The sequence below is a fragment of the Anomaloglossus baeobatrachus genome, chromosome 4 (assembly GCF_048569485.1).
Source record: "Anomaloglossus baeobatrachus isolate aAnoBae1 chromosome 4, aAnoBae1.hap1, whole genome shotgun sequence".
NCBI lineage: Eukaryota > Metazoa > Chordata > Amphibia > Anura > Aromobatidae > Anomaloglossus > Anomaloglossus baeobatrachus.
This window is the reverse complement of record NC_134356.1, coordinates 274,956,233-274,980,432: the sequence shown is the minus strand read 5'-3', so window position 1 is coordinate 274,980,432 and position 24,200 is coordinate 274,956,233. Positions and strand designations below refer to the sequence as shown.

At 46.3% G+C, this 24,200-nt stretch overlaps 1 protein-coding gene across 2 annotated transcripts in view; it reads right to left on the bottom strand.

Moving 5' to 3' along the window:
• The window catches only part of RASSF3 (Ras association domain family member 3), a 293,192-nt gene that overhangs the window by 209,612 nt on the left and 59,380 nt on the right, over positions 1 to 24,200 (bottom strand). The window contains exon 1 of one of the 2 annotated variants that reach the window (XM_075344851.1): positions 12,830 to 13,105. The exons of the other annotated variant lie outside the window; for it this stretch is intronic. Coding sequence (XP_075200966.1) covers positions 12,830 to 12,950 — 121 coding nt within the window. The 5' untranslated portion in view covers positions 12,951 to 13,105. Of the gene's footprint in view, positions 1 to 12,829; positions 13,106 to 24,200 lie in introns of those variants that run through there. 2 annotated transcript variants of the gene reach the window in all.

Below are 24,200 nucleotides of genomic sequence, written 5' to 3'. Positions count from 1 at the left end.
GACAGAATTGCAGGGGTGCCAATACTTTTGGCCAGCACTGTATATCCTTACCACTGGCGGACACAGACAGAAATAGGCCCTTGTGCAAGGACAATATATGGGCCCTTGGCAGCCTAAAAGCTCATTAAAAGCACAATTCCACCTTCTACTTTGGACGTAGAAATGGGCCCCCAACCTCAGCCCCTGTGCAACTGCACAGGCTGCACCAGTGATATGTTCACCTCTGATCTTTACGATTCTAAAAATATTTAGCATAATAATTGAAACACCTTTAGTGCTCCCTATTGTTGATCCAATTAGTCAAAAATAAACTGGACTCATAAGGGATAATAATAAACTCACATAATAAGCATGCCCTGGTGACAACTTCATTTTGGCAGGAGAGCATCTGCTTTGCTATTGTTCTGATTTTCCATTCTTTTTACCAAAATATAATATTGCATGGAAAGCCACTCCAGGTGTGCGTTGGAAGGTTTTCCAGTCATATATTGCAAATAGAAGCTATTAACATTATGCAAACACGTGACCAACCTAACCTTTCAATCTCAGAACAATGCTTATTGTTCTGAACACATGTAATGTACTAGGTTATCTTGTTTCTAACTCATAGGTTCAAGTCATCAATTTTTTCTCCCGTCTAATAAATTTATAACAATGACTGAATTAGAGTGCAACTTTTTTTTAACGTCTCAAGTTATTTCCACAAAACTAAGACTCTAGTCTTAAGTAAGGTCGGGGCCACATGGCGACTAATGCGATCCTCGTATGACACTCGGCTCACACTGGCAGCACAGCAGGAGACGAGTGTCATGCGAGTGTCAATGCGACTGAGGTCTGATCATGCGATCGGACCTCAGCTGCGGGGGAACGGACCGGCATGGAGGAGGGGAGGGAGGGATTTATCTCCTTCTCTCCTCCTTAGCCGGCTATTACCATTCTCACTCTGCACTCGCATTACACCGGTGTACCGCGAGTGCAGTGCGATCTTTCTCTCGTCCCAGAGACTTGAATGGGTGCGAGGGAAAGAGTCTTGCATTACAATCGCAGCATGCTGCAATTGTTTTCTCGGTCCGATTGGGGCCGAGAAAATAATCGCTCATGGGTGCTGACACATAAGTTAATATTGGTCCGAGTGGAATGCGCTGTTTTATCGCACTCCACTCGGTCTGATTTTCATGCCGTGTGTCTTAAGGGGTGTGCTGGAGTCTGAGGAGCCTGATTCCTTAAGAGGCGCGTCTTGCAAATGGCCTCGCCATAAATATTACTTCAGTAAGAGACTCCGTTACTAGAGTAAGCTGTCTGGTGTAAGGTATGGCACAAGTGATGGGAGTTACCCTATCCTCGCCCTGCCCTTGCTCTGCCCACTTTGGTACAGCTGGCTGGGACTGGTGTGAAAACTTCAATTATGGCAAATCATTTGTGCAAGTTCACACAAAAAATTGTGAATGTTCAAAGTGTTTTACAACAGAAAACTAATGTAAACCCTTTGCTTGAGATTATAGCTTTTGCAAATGGCCGATGGTCGACAAAAATGTAAGGGTACGCGCCTATGATCAGTGTTCACAGCGATTCGGACACAGCATGCTTTAGTTGCATCCAAAACGTTGTGTTGTACAAGTGCCGCCCCTGCAGCGGTCGAACCGCTCGGATCCGGGGTTGCTGTGGCTCGAGGGTCTCCGGACCCGGGGGCTGGCAGCCACTTAAATGTAAAGGGCGCTATTTACAGGGGATAAGAGTTTGTGACGCCACCCGTGGTTCGCGGTAATAGGAGTACCGCCGTTGCCGATGGGAGTACCCGGGCGAAATGGAGCGGGGCAGCCAGACGACACTCCATCCATGGGTACAGGAGGCCCCGGGACTCTGGATGGTGGGATGCTGGTTGCAGGTGAGCGCAGCGCTGGTTGGAAGCAGGGGAGGACCATGTACTCAGGCAGTATTGGTGATGATGCGACCGCAAAGCAGACTCTGACAAGGTAACCAAGTCTCTGGGTGCCGCTGCCCTGTTGGGGGAGCCCGTCCGGGTATCCGTCCCCTATAATACTGCTGGGTGGTCCGGAGCCTGCCTCAGTGCACAAATTAGAAGTGTTCTGGTGGCCTGTTGGCATAAAGCTGTCCGGGCCCCGCTCCCTACTTGTTGGTAGTGGAGCTGCGCTCTCAAGGGTTCACACTTGGGATTTCTGTGGCCTGCTGTGGGTTGCACTAGTGCCCCTGATCTCTGAGCTTCTTGGGGACAGTCCATAAAGTCACTATCCTCCACAGGTTAATTGCCGGATTACCTGAAGCTACTCCCAGACCTAGGGTCCTGTACCCCGCCGTATTTCGGTCCCGGACCGGCTATCAGACTCGAGCTGCTGACCGTCCTCCAAGACCAGGTCTAGGCACCTAGCCTCAATACCCTGCAACCGGGTTTCCGTCTCTTCCGGGCCCAGACCACCGTCTGCGACCCAACCTGTAACCCTCGGGAGCTACACACTCGCAGCTCCTCACTTCTCGAGGGCTAACACTCTACTCCTCACTTGTCCTTCCTTCCCTCCCACCAGTCTGCCTGACCCCTAGGTGGGCGGCCCCATTCCAGCTCAGCAGCCCACTGGTGTGTCTGACTGGGTGTGGTGTGAGGTGTGGTTGGGATTTAGATGCGGATGGATGCAGTACCATATGTTGGGAACCCAGAACCATGGGGGATTGAGCCCTGCACTAAAGATGCCCTGACCAGTCCAGGGGCGTCACATACAGTACAAGCAGAGTGGATGGGATTTATAGAAATCCTATGCCCACTGTACCTGTTTTTTCCGCAGCAAACAATAACCTGTGGTGCGACTTTCCGGGCCAATGGTTTGCTGTGGAGTCGCAAGCCTCCTCCGCAGGGAGAACAGAAGAGAGAGACTGCCCAAGCCCAGATTGTGGACACTGGCAGCTGCGTTCTCCTGTGTTGCAGATCAGGACTCGCCGTGTCCAGGACGCTTTGGGTCCTGATCGTGGCCACGTACCCTAAGTGTTTATAATACTATGTTAGGGCCCATATATATAGGCTTTATATCAACAAACAAAATTTTAGAAAACCGCTCCTTCTGGATCATTGGCCCTTTTACACACGACACCGAAGAAAGGAAAATGCTTGTTCTTCAGATTATTAGATCATTTATGCCAGAATAAAAGGCAGCATAGTAGGAAGTACATCTCCCTGTGTGACCGGGGAATGTGCTGCTATCAATATGGGTGCTGTATTCAGACAGAATGATTGTATCATCGTTCTGTCCCCATCAGCTGTCGTCTTCTATAAACAGACTGGTAAAGGAACGCTAATCGACTTATTGATTGATGCAAGAAAGTTGGTTGAAATAAGCCAGTTCAAATAACCTTTAGGCACATAAAATCTGCAAGGGAGTTAAGTAAGGACCCCCATACATATTAGATTACTTTAGGGTGAATGACTGCTCAGCCATCAGCTGTCTCCCGAATCCCCAATACACAGGAACGTTCCACTCATGCACAGACTTCTCTGATAGCAGCTTATCAGGGTGAAAACACTCCATGTGTCAGGCCATCGGCCGAAACGTGTAGGGTATTACAGACATGGACTTGCTGCATTAATATGGAGTTTTTAATTATTCCAGAAATATGGAGTTTTAAAATCACTTGTATTTCTGTTTTCGGCTTGACCATATTTGTCACGCTCCCCGGGTCCCCTGCGCTGCCCCCCGGCTCACCTGTCACGCTCCCCGGCTCCCCTGCCTCGCTTCCCGGTTCCTTGGTCCGGTCACCGCCGCTCCCCAGCATCCATTGCCGGCGCGTCCCCGGCGTCCTGGTCCCCGCTCCCGGCGCCCGTCGGCTTCTCTGCCCCAGCCCGACCCTGCTGCTTCCTCCTCGCAGCTTCCTGCTCTGGCTTCTGGCACTCGGGCCGCGCGCATGCGCATTAGGGCGCGCGCGCGGTCATTGACCCTTTCTTAAAGGGCCAGCGTCCATTAACAGGAAATGATGCAAACAGGTACAGGGTATAAAGGGGTTTGATGTCCAAGGGGGCGGGGCCTGATCTTCGTGTTTCTTAAGCTAGGAGTCAGGTCTCCTGGTGTCTCTATGATATACTCACCTATCTCTCTTGTAGAGCCGTGCCTGCCTCGCCATCCGGTCCTGCCGAATTCCGAAACCCCCGAACGCTGTCCATCTGCCATCCTGACAGTCCGTACCATCTCGGATCCCTGCGGTGACCCGTCATCTCGCTCCAAAGGTTCCGGACCCCGCCTGACATCTTCTCGGCTTCCGAACCTGAGCTGCGTCACCCGGACTACCATCAGTGACTCCGTGGTCCCAGGGACTTCTCCGTTATACTCGTATGCACGGACTGTTCTGCTGCCTATATTGCTCCAGCTACCGGACCCCTTACCACCATCTAGGAGGTCGGCCCAGTGGATCCACCTCCTGGGTCTACCCGTCCACCTGGCCCTGACAGTAAGATCAGGCCATGGATCCCGCTGCAGCACTAGCAGCCGTACAGGAGGAACTCCAACGCCAGCGTGAGACTCAGACCCGCATGCTGCAATTCATGTCTTCTGTGGACGCCCGCCTGAACACGCTACAAGCAGCAGTTACGTCTTCAACATCCCGGGCTTCCACTAGTCAAGCCACGGCTCCAGCTCCCGTGGCGACTTCTTCAGAAGCTTCCAGACTTCGTTTGGCCTCACCACCCCGGTACGCCGGAGACCCCAAGACCTGCAGGGGATTCTTAAACCAATGCTCCCTCCATTTCACGCACCTGCCGCATTTGTTTGCCTCCGACCAAGCCAAGGTCGCCTTCATCATGTCCCATCTAGAGGGTGAGGCACTGGCGTGGATGAACCCCTTGTGGGAGAAGGGGGATCCTGTGACCACGAACATCCAAGAGTTCCTGCAGGCATTCCGTGGCACCTTTGATGAGCCCGGACGCGCCTCCGCGTCTGTTTCGTCTCTTCTCCGGTTACGTCAGGGGACTCTGACGGTGGGTCAATACGCAATCCGGTTTCGCACCCTGGCTGCAGAACTCGGCTGGAACAACGAGGCCCTAACCGCCGCCTTCTGGGAAGGACTCTCGGGGCGAATTAAAGATGAGCTGGCGGGTCGTGACGTACCGACCACCCTGGATGCCCTGATTGCCCTAGCGACTCGAGTAGACATTCGCTTTCAGGAGCGATCCAAGGAAGTGTCCCGTGAGAGACGTCCGGTACGGCATTCCTCTCCTCCGCAGAAGCCCTCCGTACTTCAGTCATCAACAGCTGGGGCCCCCGTCCACGAGCCCATGCAGATCGACCGAGTGCGGCAGTCTGAACAACGTCGAGCAGAGCGGCTCGCCAAGGGTCTCTGCTTTTACTGCGGAGAGGGCACACACCTGCTACGCTTCTGTCCAGAGAGGCCGGGAAACTCCAAAGCCTAGGGTTGGTAGGAGAGGCCACCCTAGGTGCTGGGACTCTCTCAGACCCGGTTACGTGGACTGTGCAAGTGACAACGGGAGAGACGCGGTTCACGGCTGAGGCATACCTCGATTCCGGGGCAGCAGGCAATTTCATCCAGCAGGCCACGGTAGACAAGTACCAGGTGCCTGTTACTCCACTCGACAAGCCCCTAGTGATTGCCTCTGTGGATGGGAGACCCCTCTCTGACACCATCTCCTGGATCACCAGGCCGGTCGAACTGCGTATCGGTGCCCTGCACACCGAGAACATCGCTCTCTACGTCCTTCCACACATGTCCCATCAAATCCTGCTGGGACTTCCCTGGTTGCGGACACACGAACCATCAGTCAGCTGGGGTACTGGCGAAATCACCCGATGGGGCTCTTCGTGCCATGAGAAGTGTCTGAAGACCATACAACCCATCCGACGACCTCCGGTTCCAGAGAACCTACCGGGACTGCCCTCGGCCTATTGGTCCTTCGCAGACGTCTTTGATAAAAAGGAATCTGAGGTACTTCCGCCACATCGTCCTTACGATTGTGCCATCGACCTGCTCCCAGGAACTACACCACCTCGAGGACGGATATATCCATTGTCTCCAGCCGAAACAAGGGCCATGTCTACTTACATCACAGAGAGCCTGGCAAGGGGATTCATTCGGAGATCCTCCTCTCCTGCTGGAGCAGGCTTCTTCTTCGTCAAGAAGAAAGAGGGCGACTTACGCCCATGCATAGATTACCGGGGATTGAATCAAATCACCGTAAAAAACAAGTACCCTCTGCCGCTCATCCCCGAATTGTTTGACCGGCTTAGAGGAGCTCGTGTGTTCACCAAGCTGGATCTTCGGGGTGCTTACAATCTGGTACGCATCCGCTCTGGGGACGAATGGAAGACCGCGTTCAACACTCGCGATGGGCACTATGAATACTGCGTGATGCCCTTTGGCCTGTGTAACGCCCCAGCCGTCTTTCAAGAACTGGTGAACGACGTTTTCCGGGACCTTCTCTACGTCTGTGTGGTAGTGTACCTGGATGACATCCTTGTCTTCTCTCCGGACCTCCAGACCCACAGAGAGAACGTACAGCTGGTTTTACAAAGACTGAGAGAGAATCGTCTGTACGCCAAGTACGAGAAGTGTGTCTTTGAGCAGTCTTCTCTCCCCTTCCTGGGGTACATCATCTCTGATACCGGACTGCAGATGGATCCAAAGAAGGTCTCCTCCATTCTCAACTGGCCTCCTCCTTCTGGACTGAAGGCAATCCAACGTTTCCTGGGATTCGCCAACTACTACCGCCAGTTTATCCCTCACTTCTCTGCTCTGACTGCTCCTCTCTCCGCTTTGACCAAGAAGGAGGCTAATCCAAAGGACTGGTCACCTGCGGCCGACGCCGCATTTGGCTCTCTGTAGCGGGCATTTGCCTCCTCTCCTGTACTCCACCGTCCGGAGTTAAACCGACAGTTCACCTTGGAGGTGGATGCCTCCTCCTCGGGAGCCGGAGCAGTGCTCATGCAGAAGTCCTCCTCCGGGAAGATGGTAACTTGCGGATTCTTCTCCAAGAGCTTCACAGCGCCTGAACGCAACTACACCATCGGTGACCGAGAGCTATTGGCAGTCAAACTGGCTCTGGAGGAATGGCGTTACCTTCTGGAAGGAGCAGTGTACCCCGTGATTATTTACACGGACCACAAGAACCTGGAATACCTGCGGTCTGCTCAGCGACTGAACCCACGGCAAGCCAGGTGGTCCTTATTCTTTGCCAGGTTTGATTTCCAGCTCCATTTCCGACCCGCGGACAAGAACGTACGCGCTGATGCCTTGTCCAGGTCTTTCATGCCCATGGAGCAGGAGGAGGAGACTACCCAACCCATCATCTGTCCTAGCAAAATCATTCCGGTGGCTCCGGTCACCCTGGCCCCGATACCGCCCGGGAAGACCTATGTCTCTGATACTGACAGGCAAAAAGTGTTACACTGGGGTCATGCCTCGAAAACAGCCGGTCATGCTGGCCAGAAGAGAACATGGGGTGCGATTGTACGCCATTACTGGTGGCCATCCCTTCGCACGGACGTCGCTGCTTTTGTCTCTGCCTGCTCCTCTTGTGCCAGGAACAAGACGCCCAAACACCTGCCATATGGCCGTCTTCTGCCTCTGCCGATACCCTCAGTTCCGTGGCAACACATAGCGATGGACTTTATTACGGACTTGCCATTGTCCTCCGGACACACAGTCATATGGGTCGTGGTGGATCGGTTCTCTAAAATGGCTCATTTCGTCCCTATGGCTGGACTGCCCTTTGCCCAGGAACTCGCAGACACCTATATACATCACATCTTCCGCTTGCATGGCTTTCCATCACACATTGTGTCCGACAGAGGAACTCAGTTCACCTCCCGCTTCTGGAGGGCGCTCTGCAAACATCTGGGAGTGACTCTGGACTTTTCTTCTGCCTACCATCCTCAGTCTAATGGCCAAGTGGAGAGGGTCAATCAAATCTTGACCTCCTTCTTACGGCACTATGTCAACGCCCATCACGACGACTGGTCCACGCTTCTTCCTTGGGCTGAATTCTCCCATAACCACCACATCAGTGAGTCGTCCTCCAGCTCTCCCTTTCATGTCGTTTACGGACTTCAGCCCTCCGTTCCATTGCCTGTATCTCCTTCTTCGGATGTCCCTGCTGCTGATGCTGTAGCTCGTGACTTTGCAACCATTTGGGACTCTGTCAAGGCGTCCCTTGGGCGTGCTACCCTTCGGATGAAGAGACATGCAGACAAGAGACGTCTGGACCCTCCGTGTTTCTCTCCTGGTGATCTAGTCTGGCTTGCTTCCAAGTACGTCCGATTGAAGATACCATCCTACAAGCTGGGTCCTCGCTACATCGGGCCGTTTAAAGTCCTCAGCAAAATCAATGAGGTCTCCTACAAGCTCCAGCTCCCGGCCACGATGAGGATACCCAACTCCTTCCACGTCTCCCTGCTCAAGCCGGTTGTCCTTGGTCCCTTCTCCGCTGCTGCCAGTTCGGCTCCTCCTCCTATAGCCGATGACGACATCTATGCGGTAAGGGATATCGTGGCCATGAAGACCGTACGAGGTCGACAGTTGTTCCTGGTGGACTGGGCAGGGTATGGTCCTGAGGATAGGTCCTGGGAGCCCCGGGAGAATGTGGGTACTCCGCTGATCCGTGCCTTCCTGTCCCGGGTGCGGGGAGGGGGGTGTGGGGGGGGGGGTACTGTCACGCTCCCCGGGTCCCCTGCGCTGCCCCCGGCTCACCTGTCACGCTCCCCGGCTCCCCTGCCTCGCTTCCCGGTTCCTTGGTCCGGTCACCGCCGCTCCCCGCTCTCCAGCATCCATTGCCGGCGCGTCCCCGGCGTCCTGGTCCCCGCTCCCGGCGCCCGTCGGCTTCTCAGCCCCAGCCCGGCCCTGCTGCTTCCTCCTCGCAGCTTCCTGCTCTGGCTTCTGGCACTCGGGCCGCGCGCATGCGCATTAGGGCGCGCGCGCGGTCATTGACCCTTTCTTAAAGGGCCAGCGTCCATTAACAGGAAATGATGCAAACAGGTACAGGGTATAAAGGGGTTTGATGTCCAAGGGGGCGGGGCCTGATCTTCGTGTTTCTTAAGCTAGGAGTCAGGTCTCCTGGTGTCTCTATGATATACTCACCTATCTCTCTTGTAGAGCCGTGCCTGCCTCGCCATCCGGTCCTGCCGAATTCCGAAACCCCCGAACGCTGTCCATCTGCCATCCTGACAGTCCGTACCATCTCGGATCCCTGCGGTGACCAGTCATCTCGCTCCAAAGGTTCCGGACCCCGCCTGACATCTTCTCGGCTTCCGAACCTGAGCTGCGTCACCCGGACTACCATCAGTGACTCCGTGGTCCCAGGGACTTCTCCGTTATACTCGTATGCACGGACTGTTCTGCTGCCTATAGTGCTCCAGCTACCGGACCCCTTACCACCATCTAGGAGTTCGGCCCAGTGGATCCACCTCCTGGGTCTACCCGTCCACCTGGCCCTGACAATATTGTAGCTGCTCTGACTGATCAGTGCACTTCTTGGGACCAAGCATATCCACTCTGCCTTTATTGGTGAGCTGACCAACCTTTCTTGTTTTCATTGAAACAATAGGATCAACCATTAGAATTTCACATTGCCAGATTCTTTTTTTACACTGACGATATTTTTCGAGAGAGTCAGTAGACCCCCCCATCATACAGTGAACCAAGCCCACCAGTATTCACGGTTTCTGTCACCTATACTCTTTTGTATGAGAGATGCACAGACTGACGATGGAAGAGGAAGTCATTGGCTCTATGTGTGCTTGTTATAAATATATGCTGCATATTTCAAAATGACATAAAGTACTCAGCGTCACTAATTTCTCCTGTATGTCTCATAGACCTATATCTAGATCAGAGTTCTCTGCGGTTACTGGCTGTGTGGTCAGGGATGAAGAAGAACACGGGAAAAACATTGTACTATTCTTAATAGACAGTAGGTAGACAGTTAATATGCTCATAGTTGCTTGGCAGAGGAGCCACATATTAATACTGGAGATTAATAGAATGGATTATCTACTCCCTTCACCAAACCACTGTCACGCTAGGTACAGGGAAGTACCAAGCGAATGGCGAAAAGGGAAGGGAAGGAAAAAAACCTAATGTCTAGGGAAAGGGAAGATGGTGACCCCTGACCAAACCTACTACTGGTCCTTGAGGCCCTCACCACCCTAGATAGGTTCCGCACCTATCAGCTGAGCTGGATACCTGACCCTAGGTATCCCTAGTGCTGAACCCTAAATAAGGAACAGATCAAATGAGCTTTTTGTCAACCCCAGTAACCACTATAGATGACACAAGGAAGACATACAGAGGAAAAATGCATGAACTACTTATCTACAGATGACACAGGTAGAATTTCAGCAAAGTATTCAACAATGATACCACAGAGGAGTACAAGCCACCTGCTTGCAACCAAGGTTTGAATAAACTGAAAATATCACCAGCACTAGTCCAAGGAAAGAGGGGGTATTTAAGCACCCAGATAAATGCTGATGATCAGCAGCTGGGTGGAAGGCAAGCACCTGCTGTGTCCAACAGGGGGAGATGAATCCAGTAGGAAAGCTACCTACTACAATGAATACTGACAGCAGGAACAATGGAAAGCCAGGGAGCATGCTGTGCAGCCAAACGCTGTGACCTTCTATGGCCCGAAACCACATGACTGTCTCCCGTGACAACCACTTTGAGGTACAAATGGGAATAGGAGTTTCTCAGAAGGACAACCTCTTCAGAAGTTTCATCGCAATTATATAGTTAAGACACACAAATCTAGGAAGATACCATTCTACTTTCATATGCAATTCTTGACCACTTTAGGAAATCCCTTTTTCTTATTGTAAATAAGCTGATCACCCATTATACCACAATTGGCATCTACAGTAATCACTTGTGATCTTGTGGGAAATCCAGCTGCAAGTGTTTGATTTCCCTATAGTATCACCACTGGAAAGTATTACCTGGTGCCCAGTGTAGTCGGCTGTCTATATAAAATAAGTATGCACTGGGTCCTTAACAGAGAGACAAGATCTGTGCAGATAGTCTGAAATGATAGACTTCAAGAATGACGAGACTACCCTTTGTTCCAGCAAAATGTTATAAAAGAAATTGCCATCCTTGAAATAAAAGTACATTTTAAAATAATTTATCATGTCAGGACAAACCCCCACAATATCCCCGCAAAGATATTTCTGTAGAACTGTAATCTCTATAGCAAAATGTCTTACTTTGTCCACTACTGGGAATCCTTATAGCACTTACCCCTGTACAAAACATGACACAAAATACAAAACAACCAAAATTTCGGGAGCGGGTGCCTGTGCAGCAATGCAGTAGATACAAATTTACCAAATTTGTTTTCGCTCAGTTATGTGGTGTGTGACTACACCCAAGCCCACCGTCATGTAATTTTCTAGGTGTAGGTAAACTGATAAGCCATACTTAAAGGGAATCTGTGACCAGGTTTTTGCTACCTAGTCTGAGAGCAGCATAATGTAGGTAAAGAGATCCTCAATCCAACAATATATCACTTAGATTACTGTGTGCAGCCGTTCTGATACAATCTGAATTTTTAGGTTTAGTCATGTAGCTGAGCCCAAGCAGCTGTCCCTGCCCACACCAGAATCTTAATAGAGATTGAGCAGTGAGGTGTCATAAAGAGGAGGAGGCGTGACTGCTGTATGTGTGACATTGTAGTCCCAGCAATGATAAGTCCTGCTGCTTAAACAAACATAGAAAATAAACAACAGATTGGACCTTGACAAGACAGGTATCCATGAACTCCTTGTGTTAACCCTTGCAGCATGCTGTCTTCAGCTTACATAGCAAAAACCTGCTGACAAATTCCTTTTAAGGAGCAATGTAGCAGACAAGGGTCAACATTCACAGGAGTGATATAAGTTTTTCACCCCAGGATAAATTCACCTTCTCATTCATTGCTCTGGCTGCAGACTATTCCAATATGACAGCAATATGAGAGCAAAATTAGGATAAAACCGCTTATAAGGGAGAAGAATGTTGATATATTCTAATATTATAAACAGAATTGGTTTAAGGTTTCAAGGTACAAATATGATGTAAATACTTTTATGCCCTAAAATGACAAAAGTATTCTAGGAGTGATACCTTATATATAATCTTGTATTGTACATAAAGGTAAAAATACAACATGCAATCGTGATTTTTTTTTACAAGAAAGTCAATGAGTAGCACAAATTGGTGGGGAAAATACATAATAAACATTGATCATAGCGTTCGTATGTTTTAACAAGGCATGATCTATAAAATGACATTTAACCTTCAAATTGGATTGCTATGGTTATTAACCCTGCAAATGCTCTGGACTAATGAGCGCACACTGATCCTAGTTGGTCCTTGGTGCAGCACTCGAAGGTCCATGATAAAAGGATATATGAATGGTAAGATCCTCTATTTCTGTAGATAGAGCGGCAATGCATTGCACAACCATGATGTATAGTTTTCAAGACCCCACAATGCAAAAAGCCGGTAATCTGCAGAGATGCTGTATCCAGAGGTATAACCATGCAGAGCAGGCATTCACCTGTCATTCCGGAGGTGCTGCATGGATCCGAATCAGCAGCAGTCATCATCCATTACTCCATTCTATCTATAGCAGCCGGTGCAGCAATGGCATTTCCATTGTGTGCATGGCTCTGCAATGCTCTGTTCTGCAGGCCCACATCACACCAGCCTAACCCTTTCACTGCCTCTAGTGTACGACACACAAGCGTTACTGAAAACTCAATGGAGTGAGAAAAATGGTAGAAAAGCAGCAGAGCTGCAATCAATGCTCAGCATGTAGAAGGCATGCAGGGTGACCATGTCATCTTACCAGCAGTTCTCCATAGAAGCTTCAGCTTCCTACTCCTTGTGATTCTCAGTGATTTGGGGAACCAGAAAAAGAGACGTGCTATCCTCCTGATGGTTTTGCTAAGCTCATGTCTGACAGCCATGGCCGGTTGTCGCTATGGGCACGCTAAGCCGGTGCCAAGGATCAGCTGAATATGCAGGCGACACAAGAAAGCAAACCCCTGCACACTGATGGGTGACATGTTTGCTCTGAGCAGTGCCTCAGACAGCATGTCTTAAGACCACCTGTTGTCCATCCTCCTCCTTCTTCTCTGACAGTCAGCTGGTCCCTCCCGAACCACCCCTCTTCTGTAGCATAGGATGTATTAATAGGATGACTAAATAACCACAGACGCACACACATGCTACCCACATTCTCAAATGACACTCTCCAATGTCACATAAAAATAATATTGTTTCCGAAGATATACAATTTCACTGTCTATTGAATTTCATAGAGCAAAGATAATAATAATCTCTTAAATGTTGGCATACACTTAGGCTATGTGGCCACGCTGCGGAAAATGTGCAGATTTTGCGGCGGATTTCTCGCGGAAAAGCCGCAGATTTCCCGAAAATCTGCAGCTCAGGCACTCCCCAGCCATTTCTATGGCATTTTGGAAATGCTGTGCCCACGCTGCGGATTTTTCTGCAGCGGATTTGGTGCGAATTTTGATCTGGAAAAATCTGCAACATGTCAATTATTGTTGCGGATTTTCATCCGGATTTTGGCTTAATGGGAAAATAAAAAAAAAAATCCGCACCAAAATCCGCGGCAATTCCGCGGTAAATCCGCACCTCTGAAAAGGTGCGGATTTGGCGGGAAAGCTGCGGTTTTTGATGCAGAAAAATCCGCAGCTACATTCTCCCGTGGACACAGCCTTAAGGAAAAGTCATTTTAATATTTACTTCATAAATCAATAGCACACATAAAAATAAGAAACATTGTAACATTATCTCATCACAGAAATCTGCTTCTTTCTCCTCCTGGAATGGTTTTTCACTCTCTCTTCATGGTAAGATCTGTATTCAGTGAAGACCGATTTTCCCATTAATGAGATAGATGAGAGCTGGTGCTTATAAGATAATATGGAGTGGGAAGGGGAGGAGGAGGGAGCCAGAGACAGACACTGACATTTTGCTCCAAGTTCTCCTGAATGGACAGTTCCATACCTCCATAGAACTTTACAAGCACCAACTGTCATCCTATTTTAAAAAAAAATGGGAAAGGCTGTATTCACTGAAAACAGATTTTATTTGTGAATTCAGAACTGAGTGACTAAAGGCCGCTTTACATGCTGCGATATCGTGACCGATATCGCTAGCATGGGTACCCGCCCCCATCGGTTGTGCGACATGGGCAAATCGCTGCCCGTGGCACAAAACATCGCCCAGACCCGTCACACAGACTTACCTTCCCTGCGACGTCGCTGTGACCGGCGAAACACCTCCTTTCGAAGGGGGCGGTTCGTTCAGCGTCATAGTGACGTCACTGAACCGCCGCCCAATAGAAGCGGAGGGGCGGAGATGAGCGGGACGAACATCCCACCCACCTCCTTCCTTCCGCATTGCGGGCGGAATGCAGGTAAGGACAGCTTCCTCGTTCCTGCGGTGTCACACGTACCGATGTGTGCTGCCGCAGGAACGAGGAACAACTTCGTTACTGCTGCAGCAACAATATTAGAGAATGGACCCCCATGTCACCGATGAGCGATTTTGCACGTTTTTGCAACCATGCAAAATCGCTCAAAGGTGTCACACACAACGGCATCGCTAAAGCGACCACCAATTCCGTGACCCCAACGAGATCACTTGAGCGATGTCGCAGTGTGTAAAGCGGCCTTAAATCATCACTCCAGGAAAAAGAAGCGGATTTCTCCAATACGACTTTTTTTTTAAGTTGCATATGTTCTCCTGTAATATTGATTTGTGAAAAAAAAAATGAAAACAATGGTTACTCTTTAATATATAGGAGACATGGACTTAGAAATGTATGAAATACTCATCTAGACGATAAATACTTTGCACTCTTGTGACAAAAAGCTGCAGGCATTGGTTAGGAAATATCTGTGGGTTACAGATCTCTGTATTTGAGATTTTATAAATCTATAGGAAAAGGTATTGAAAACATGAAGAAAGAGAGGTGCAAAAAACAATGGAAAGTCATGACACCAACTAAAATCTATAAGTAATTAGAAAACTGGTTTAACTGATGGTCTATAAAAAGGTGTCTCTTTACCAAAGTGTCACACAAGAAACATCTCATGATGAGTAAAACCAGTGACCTGTCTCAACATCTTTGCAATCTTATTGTTACAAAACATACTGATGTCATCTGTTACAAAACTACTGAATATTCCAGTAAACACTGTTGAGCATAATCCTGAAGTGGAAAGAACATAATTTCACCATAAACCGTCCATGAACAGGTGCTCCCCGCAAGATTTCAGACAGAAGAGTGAAAAGAATTATCAGAAGAGTTGTCCAAGAACCACCTATGAAGAGGTATGGAAAGACCTGGAATCAGCAGGTACAATTGTTTCAAAGAAAACAATAACTAATGCACTCAACCTCCATGACCTGTATGCACGCTCATCATGCAAGACTAAATTGCTGAACGAATAGCATGTTCATGTCACACAGAGTTTTGCATAAACTTCGCAGACTGTCATGGCAGCATCAGGCTCTGTTCAGAATTCAGATTTTGTCACTCCCCCTGATGGTTTCTCTGGTGTCTTGGATCAACACAGGCAGAATCATGTGTCAACCTGCTGTGTGCTAAATCATAGGTAGACTAGCAAGAGTTAATCTCTGCTGGACTGCTTGCTCCATTTATCACATGTTGTGAGGAGACCTATCACATCTGCTCCCCTCCTATTTATGCTGGTTGAATCCTTCCAGCTATGCCAGCTATAGTTTGTCTATGTTGTTCTGTGAGGTGTGGTATCCGAGACTTTCTGGTGAAAGTTGTGCTTTTTGCTTGGTGCAGTTGTGGACTTTACCCCTGTTTTGTAGCTTCCTTCCTGCTCATTTTTCCTCCAGAATTTCTTATTGTCTTTACCTTTGTGTGTGTGTGCTATGTGACAGAGTTTTGGTTTTTCCTTGTCTGTCTTTAATTGCGGGTTTCATCACACTAGTATCCTGTCAGATCAGGACTTGTCAGGGGCAGGGCCAGGAAGGAGACTCGGGCATCTCCACCATGAGGAGTATCCCTGAGGTTAGGGATAGTATAAGGCCCCCTAGCTAGAGTGACAGCCTAAGAGCCCTGGTTCCTCACTATTCCATACTCATTGTGACAGTTCAAGCATGTTGAAAGTTTGGACAATTTAAACAAGCCTGTGAAATATTAGAAAAAATATAGTCTGATCAGATGAGCCCAAAAATTTAACCCTTTGGATGAGCTAATACACACCATGTTTGGAGGCCAAAAGGCACTGCATATCACTCCAAAATACCATACCAACAGTGATGTTTGGAGGTAGGAACATCATGATGTGAAGCTGTTTTTCAGCAAACAGCACTGTCAAACTTCATGTAATTGAACAAAGGATAAATGGACAAATGTACTGAGACGATACTGATAAAAATCTGCAGCCATCTTTCTTTCAGCAAGACATTGATTACAAACACACAGCCAAGGAAATAATTGGTTTCAGAGAATGAAAATAAAGCTTCTAGAATGGCCCAGAAAATTAGCTGACCTAAATCTAAGAATAAATTTATGGCAGGAACAAAAGCTCAAAAAATATATAAAAAAAAACGTGGCCAACAAAGCTTATACAAGGAAGCAACATTTGTCTGTTAGCTGAGGCCTCGCCCCTTCTTGTCACATGGGTATAACCTCACCACAGGTGTTGCAAGGTCGATTGCATAATACTTATGCTAATTCTAACAGGGGGAGGTGATAACTCTGAATACCCCCCCCCCCCCGATATTATTTAATCCTCAGCTGCTGTCACTCAAGAATCTGGTGATTTTATAAACTTTACTTTCTTGGATTTCAAAACCTAAAGATCCGAGCTGACCACTACAGGTTTGCATAGAATCAGCCTGATAGTGCCAGTATAGCACTGGCTTTAGATTATATACCAAAATCCTGGTTATTGGTTCCCTCTTAAGGGTGCTTTACACACTGCGACATCGCCAGCGATAGCTAGCGATGTCGTGCGCGATAGCACCCGCCCCCGTCGTTTGTGCAACATTTGGTGATTGCTGCCGTAGCGAACATTATCGCTACGGCAGCGTCACACGCACATACCTTTTCAGCGACATCGCTGTGACCGCCGAACAATCCCTCCTTCAAGGGGGAGGTGCGTTCGGCGTCATAGCGATGTCACTGAGGCATCACTAAGCGGCCAACCAATAGCAGAGGAGGGGCGGAGATGAGCGGCCGGAACATGCCGTCCACCTCCTTCCTTCCTCATTGCCGGTGGATGGCAGGTAAGGAGATGTTCGTCGTTCCTGCGGTGTCACACGGAGCGATGTGTGGTGCCGCAGGAACGACGAACAACCTCGCTACTGACCAGACAACGATTTTTGTTTTTTGAACGATGTCTCACAGACCAACGATTTTTCACTCTTTTGCGATCGTTTAAGGTCGCTCCTAGGTGTCACACGCTGCGATGTCACTAACGGCGCCGGATGTGCGTCACAAACTTCGTGACCCCGATGATATATCGTTAGCAATGTTGCAGCGTGTAAATGGCCCTTAAGAGGTTGCCTGGGGTTTTTAAATCCTTCCTTAAAAGATGTAACAAAACACAATTAATTAACCATAGTTCACCTTTTAAAGGGAACCAATCACCAGGATTTTCCTATATAACCTAAAGCCAGTGCTATACTCCCACTATCAGGCTGATTCTATACATCTTTAGTTGTCAGTTCAGATTTATAGTTTTTGAAACACAAATAAAGTTTGTAAAATAAACAGCTTTGATTGGCAGCAGCTACCGATCAGCTAACAGCTGGAGTGGGTTTTGATAGTGATTCCCGCCCCCCTGCCTGTTGATCCTCCCCTTTAGGCTATATATTAAAATCCTGGTGATTGGTTCGCTTTAAATCCTTGCTGGTCCTGCATTACCGCTCTATTGACCTCTGCAGGTCTTTGTGTACTTCCCTGTACTAATGATATGCTGGTGCAGACATGACTGCAATCGGCTGCAGCACTCACATGCATGAACAGCATTTCACTATTGCAGAATAAGTAAACACAAATTGCTGAATCAGAAGGGATTTAAAACATTAGTAATGGGTACGTTTTTTATTTCTAATAAATGATTTTTTTCAGGTGTGTGTGTGTTTATTTACTGTAATTTACAGATCAATCATAAAAGGTATCTCAGGGAGACGCCTGACATGATTAATCTAGGACTTATTGGCAGCTATGGGCTGCCAATAACTCCTTATTACCCCGATTTGCCAACGCACCAGGGCAAATCGGGAAGAGCCGGGTACAGTCCCAGAACTGTCGCATCTAATGTATGCGGCAATTCTGGGCGGCTGCTGACTGATATTGTTAGGCTGGGGGGCTCCCCATAACGTGGAGCTCCCCATCCTGAGAATACCAGCCTTCAGCCGTATGGCTTTATCTGGCTGGTATTAAAATTGGGGGGGACCGCACGCCGTTTTTTTAAATTATTTATTTATTTTACTGCACATTATAGACACGCCCACCGGCTGCTGTGATTGGTTGCAGTGAGACAGCTGTCACTCAGCGTGAGGGGCGTGTCTGACTGCAACCAATCACAGGCGTCTGTGGGTGGGGAAAGCAGGGAATACGAGATTGATTAATGAGCGTCCGGCAAATTCAAAGTAATTGTTGCCGCGTATTCTCTGCACAGCTGTTCCTCGCCGCGCTGGTGATCGGGGAGCGGTATGAGCCGGGGGAAGAAAAAATCCGAGCGCCAATGTAAGTATGACTGAGAACAGCAGAAAAAAAGGTAAGTAGACTGAATTTAATTAAAAAAAAAACAAAAGAAAAGATCGCTAGTGTAAAAACGCACACGCATGAAACGTGCTGAACACGGACATACTCCGTGTGCGGTACGTGCAGGCACAGACCCATAGACTAAAGCGTGTCCGTGCCTGCGTGCTGCCGGCCAAAAACGGACATGTTGTCCGTGTAGAAAAGCGCACACACGTACTTACCACACGGTCACACGTTCCGTGTGCTTTTACGTGTGTGTGCCATCTACCATAAAATAACATGGGTCTCCGTGTGTACGTGTCTCCGGTACGTGCAAATACGTACCGCACACGTACAAATTAAACGGATGTGTGTTGCGGGTCAGTATCAGTGTGTGCCAGTATGAGGGAAAAGGGATCCACAAGGAGTATGTCTGACTTAATACCCAATAATATCCTGAACCTTAACTCTGAAGGGCTAATAGCAAATATTTCCTCATCATAGGACAATACATCGTCCAAAGCAAATTAAAGGGCAGATTTATCAATTTCTAAGACATTCCATTAATGCTGATCTTGCATCACATAGTTAAAAGCATAGTGCACTTTAGGAATATTAGAGTACATTGATTATAATTCTTGGAAAACCCCTTTCAAGCTCATTACAAACAAAAGTTACTAAAATAATGTAACCATTTGTAATGGTGATTATTAGAAACGATAAGATCTGTATTTCCTGCAGCATGTGCCTAACCCCAGGACTGCTTTATTCTTCCACCTGCTAAAAACCAGAGCATCCGCTGCATAAATTTACAAGAATGCTAGAGAATGGTTAATTCTTCCCATTGTGAGTAACAATTATATTTGAGCAACTATTTGGAAATCATCCAAGCTCTACAATCCCTTCCATGTGCAGATGTTTGCGATCCGGGTGGATGTGCTCGGCCTGAATTTTTCACATTGGAATAAATATAATTGAAGAAACCCATCATGACAAAATTAACATTTAATGGTATTGAAATTACACAGAAAAAAAACCCCCAACAAACCTGTAGTTGTCTTTTTTTGTAAAGCATGTACAGTGGAACCTTGGATTAAGAGTAACTTGGTTTGAGAGCGTTTTGCAAGACAAGCAAAGCTTTTCAGCAATTTGTAATTTAGTTTAAGAGCAATGCTTTGCAATAAGAGCAAATATTCATTGTGCACACTTCTGGTTCTGTCATTTCACCACGCTCTGACCCGCTCTGGAGGTAACGTTCTGTACATATGTACTGTATACAGTATACCATTGCACAGTACAGTATATACTATATAGCATGTCTATCAACATGCATCAGTGGATATAGTATTGTACTTTCCTTCTGCTAACCAGTACATCGCATTGCTTGTACTGTAATCTAATTGCCTGTGCAGTATTCCTACCCTACATTTGGCTTAGTTCTGCCCTTATTTTATGGAGAAAATATTTGGGGAGTGTTTTTGTGTACTGTACTAGAATAAAGGTTGTCATATTTATACATCATTTTTCCTCTATAGTGCTCCTCCTGCACACCAACAATTCTATTGTAAGCCAATGTGAAGTTTAATTTGTTTGATATGTTTTTTACTGTACAGTATTTTGTATTAGTGTACGGTAATAATTTTATATGAATACAGTACATTATTTTGTATTACTGTAATAAGTTTGTATAAATACAGTAAATATTTTTGGGTTGTGGAACGAATTGCCTGTGTTTCAGTTATTTCCTATGGGAAAATTCGCTTTGATATAAGAATAACTTGGTTTAAGAGCACACGACTGGAACCAATTATGTTCGTAATCCAAAATTCCAATGTATCTATTTCTTAGGGTAAGTGTTCACATTAATACATTGTATTACTGCAAGATCCCTACTGTCCCCCGAAGAAGCGTAGGAGACGTGAAACACGTGTCGGGACGCTGGTCCCCACGTGCAACCCTGGTCTGTCATTACATTAATATGGGTGAGTGTTCATTTTGAGGTCTGATTACTACGACTGTATCTATTTCTTAGGGTAAGTGTTCACATTAATACATTGTATTACTGCAAGATCCCTACTGTTCCCCAAAGAAGCGTAGGAGACGTGAAACACGTGTCGGGACGCTGGTCCCCACGTGCAACCCTGGTCTGTCATTACATTAATATGGGTGAGTGTTGATTTTGAGGTCTGATTACTACGACTGGACTATTTTACTAGGGCAACTTTGCACCTGTTTGTCTACCTCTTTTATGAATAGATTCACCCTATTTTATATATTTTGAACATCTATCCAGGGGCATGTGGGGTCTTTTCTATTCCCCTTTTGCACTTTACCAATCTGTTTGATTTGTTGTTTAAAATTTACTGTCTTGAAGCATCATTTCAATAAATATTTAGATAGCATGATTTTGGCTTCATGAGATGGTTTGTTCACAATATTGCAAAAATTAAAGACTTTTCTTTTCTGTGCCTTCATATTCTCTGAAGTTGTTGCAATTCTAAGTCATGAGATTTGCCGTGGGTCCCTGCTTTTTTGTCCTTTAAGATCCCTCACAGAGCCCCGAAGGAACTATTCACGTTAATGAAGTGGACAGTCACTGTGCTCACTGTCTGACCTGTGTCCTCGCAGTATTCATCTTTTTCAGACATGCACAATAATGGGATTTGCACGTTTTTGGGTATGTCTGGAAAAAGACGAATAGCACAGAGGCTATACATGTGTCCACAATGACTCCGTCAGCTTCATTCAAGTGAATGGCTCTGTTGTGGTTCCTGACACAATACAGTTTTTCGGCACCTTGATGGAAATCCTGACATAGTGCTCACCGTATCACAATTGATGTGAACCTAGCCTTAGTTATGACAACCAAATTCCACTTCCCAGATATTTACAGCTGATCCCTAGGTTTCCTATGTTTCCGAACCTTCTTACTTCATATAGCACTTTTATGGGATATATCATATGCAGTATCTGTGATTAAAAGGTCACGGCGATTTGCAGATCACAGGTTCTCTTTAACATGATTGTATTTAACTTCATTTAGTGCTGAAGGGGTTACGGGTTCCTTGTTGATTCTGCTTAGATTCCATTTAACTCTAATCTTAGCCGGTACACTTTAATGCCACTCCCCGTCATTATTTAAACTCACTCCTGGCTCTTCCATATGCCAGTGATAATTCATTCTATATTGAATTGAGAAGAAGTTGATCTCTGATTAAAGCTGTGGTTATCTTTCCAGTGGATGCGGTTCCCTCCCTGGAGAAGATTTGGAATTCTTTTGTATCTGTCTCCCCTCCCTTGTTTTCTATTTATATTAGTAGTAAGACTACTGTCTTGCCGGTCTGCTCATTAGCCAGGGCAAGTCTAGGGTCAACCAGGACCTAGGCCTGTGATCATGCACAGGGGAAATGACCTATCTAGGGATATTAAGGAGCACAGAGATCAGTGTGAGAGTGTGAGGTGATGAATTCTCTCCTTATCACAGGATCTTCCTTTACATCTTTCCTGGTGTACTCCTGTTGTTGTGCCCCTCTCCTGGTGTTTCCTCAACATGGCGTGACAATATCACTGCATAAGAATACAGATTTGCCAATTAGGGGACAGATTTTATATCAGTTTGACATAGTAGAACATCTTAACCCATTTTACAGCAGTATCTGTATATTGGGTTAAGCTAAAAAAAAACCCTCAAACAACTAAACTTAAGAAGAGTAATAACGAAAACAAAAATTATCCACTATTTGTCACTCACAATTCATAAGTAGATTCACTCAATACTTAAAAATAGTAGCCGATTGATTACAGGTCTATGAACTAGGTCATCACATCTAGTGCCCATCCATCTGTAACAAAAGTTTAGTTTTAATTACGGTAGCTGTCTTAATGATGTATTATGATATCCTATCTGAACACATTTTATATATTGTGCTGGTCCTTAAGTCTTTTATTAGCATCATTGCCTGAAGAAGAAACTTGTGTGCTCTGGATGCCTGAAAATATATCTTTTGTGGTTAGTTAATACCATTATCTGTCCTAAAATACTTTTGTTTTTTTTTTACACAAAAATAAAAGAAAAAAAGACAAAAGTAAAATAATAAAAAAAGGCATTATACAGGATTTATCTTGACTTACATCCACATACACCTTAATTTTCCAGTTCTGCATGTTTTCTTTATGGCTGACACAATGACGTATACTGTATTTTTCAGATTATAAGACGCACTTTTCCTTCCAAAAATTTGGGAGAAAAATGAGGGGTGCGTCTTAAAATTCGAATATAGCTTACCGGGAGCTGAATTGGCGCGGGCAGCTGTCTGTGAGGCTCTGTGTGCGAGTGGCCGGGTGTGTGCGGGCCGAGTTCCTGTCGGTGCGTGCGGCTGGCAACCACCGCAACTTCCGCTGCCATCACTGACCCGCTGCTGCCACCTCTGACCCGCCGTTGCCGCTGCCACCACTGACCCGCCGCTGCTGCCAGCACAGCCTCTGCCTCCTGTGACCCCTCCACCACCGCAGCCACCCCCCACCGGTAAGACAACACCGGAGTAAGACGGACGCCATTTTTTTTATCTCTAAATTTGGGGTGCGTCTTATAATCCAGTGCGTCTTATAAAAGGAAAAATAAAGTATATGATGAGCTTATCCGTATACAATTAGATATATAGAGGGGGTCAAAAATTATTTCAAAAAAGTATTTTAACCCCAAATTTTTAAAAAATGACCTTTATTTTAACAAAGCTAAAGTGACTCACAGACATAAATACATTCAATATCTCAACTGGGTTCAATCAATTGAGGGATAGATATATAGCAATGCACAAAATTTGCTTTTCCCTTTGACACTCCAACAAATACAGCAAGAATTTTTTTCTTCCTCCAAGTATTAATGAGATAACTGTCTCAAGAGGATAAAAAGGAAAAAATGCAGATATTATAACCATCAAGGGGTTTGTGTATATAACTCTTACTGATACTCATAGTATTAACTCTCCAAAGCCCCTTACTACATTCACTGCCACTATTTGGTAGAGGAGCCGACCATGGAGACAAAAAAGGTTATTATTTCGTCTTCATGTTCAGCTCCAAATCCCCACCCAAGTATTTATATATAATATTATATATATATATATATATATATATATATATATATATATATATATATATATATATATATATATATATAGGTATATATGATGAGCTTACTATAGAGAAATTACAAATGTTAAATTAAGTAGGCTAGCACAGTTTTTAAAAAAAAAATGACAGGAAAATAATGGACATTATATTGTTTATATTACAAAGTGTTCATTATTTTATGACTAAGCAGCTTTATTTGTAGTAAAAAAAAAAATAACATTTTAAATTAATTTGATTTTTTTTAGAGTAACTTTCCTCACAGAATATCACATTACAAGGAAACTGTTTTAGTTTCATACTTTTTTTTTTGTACTGT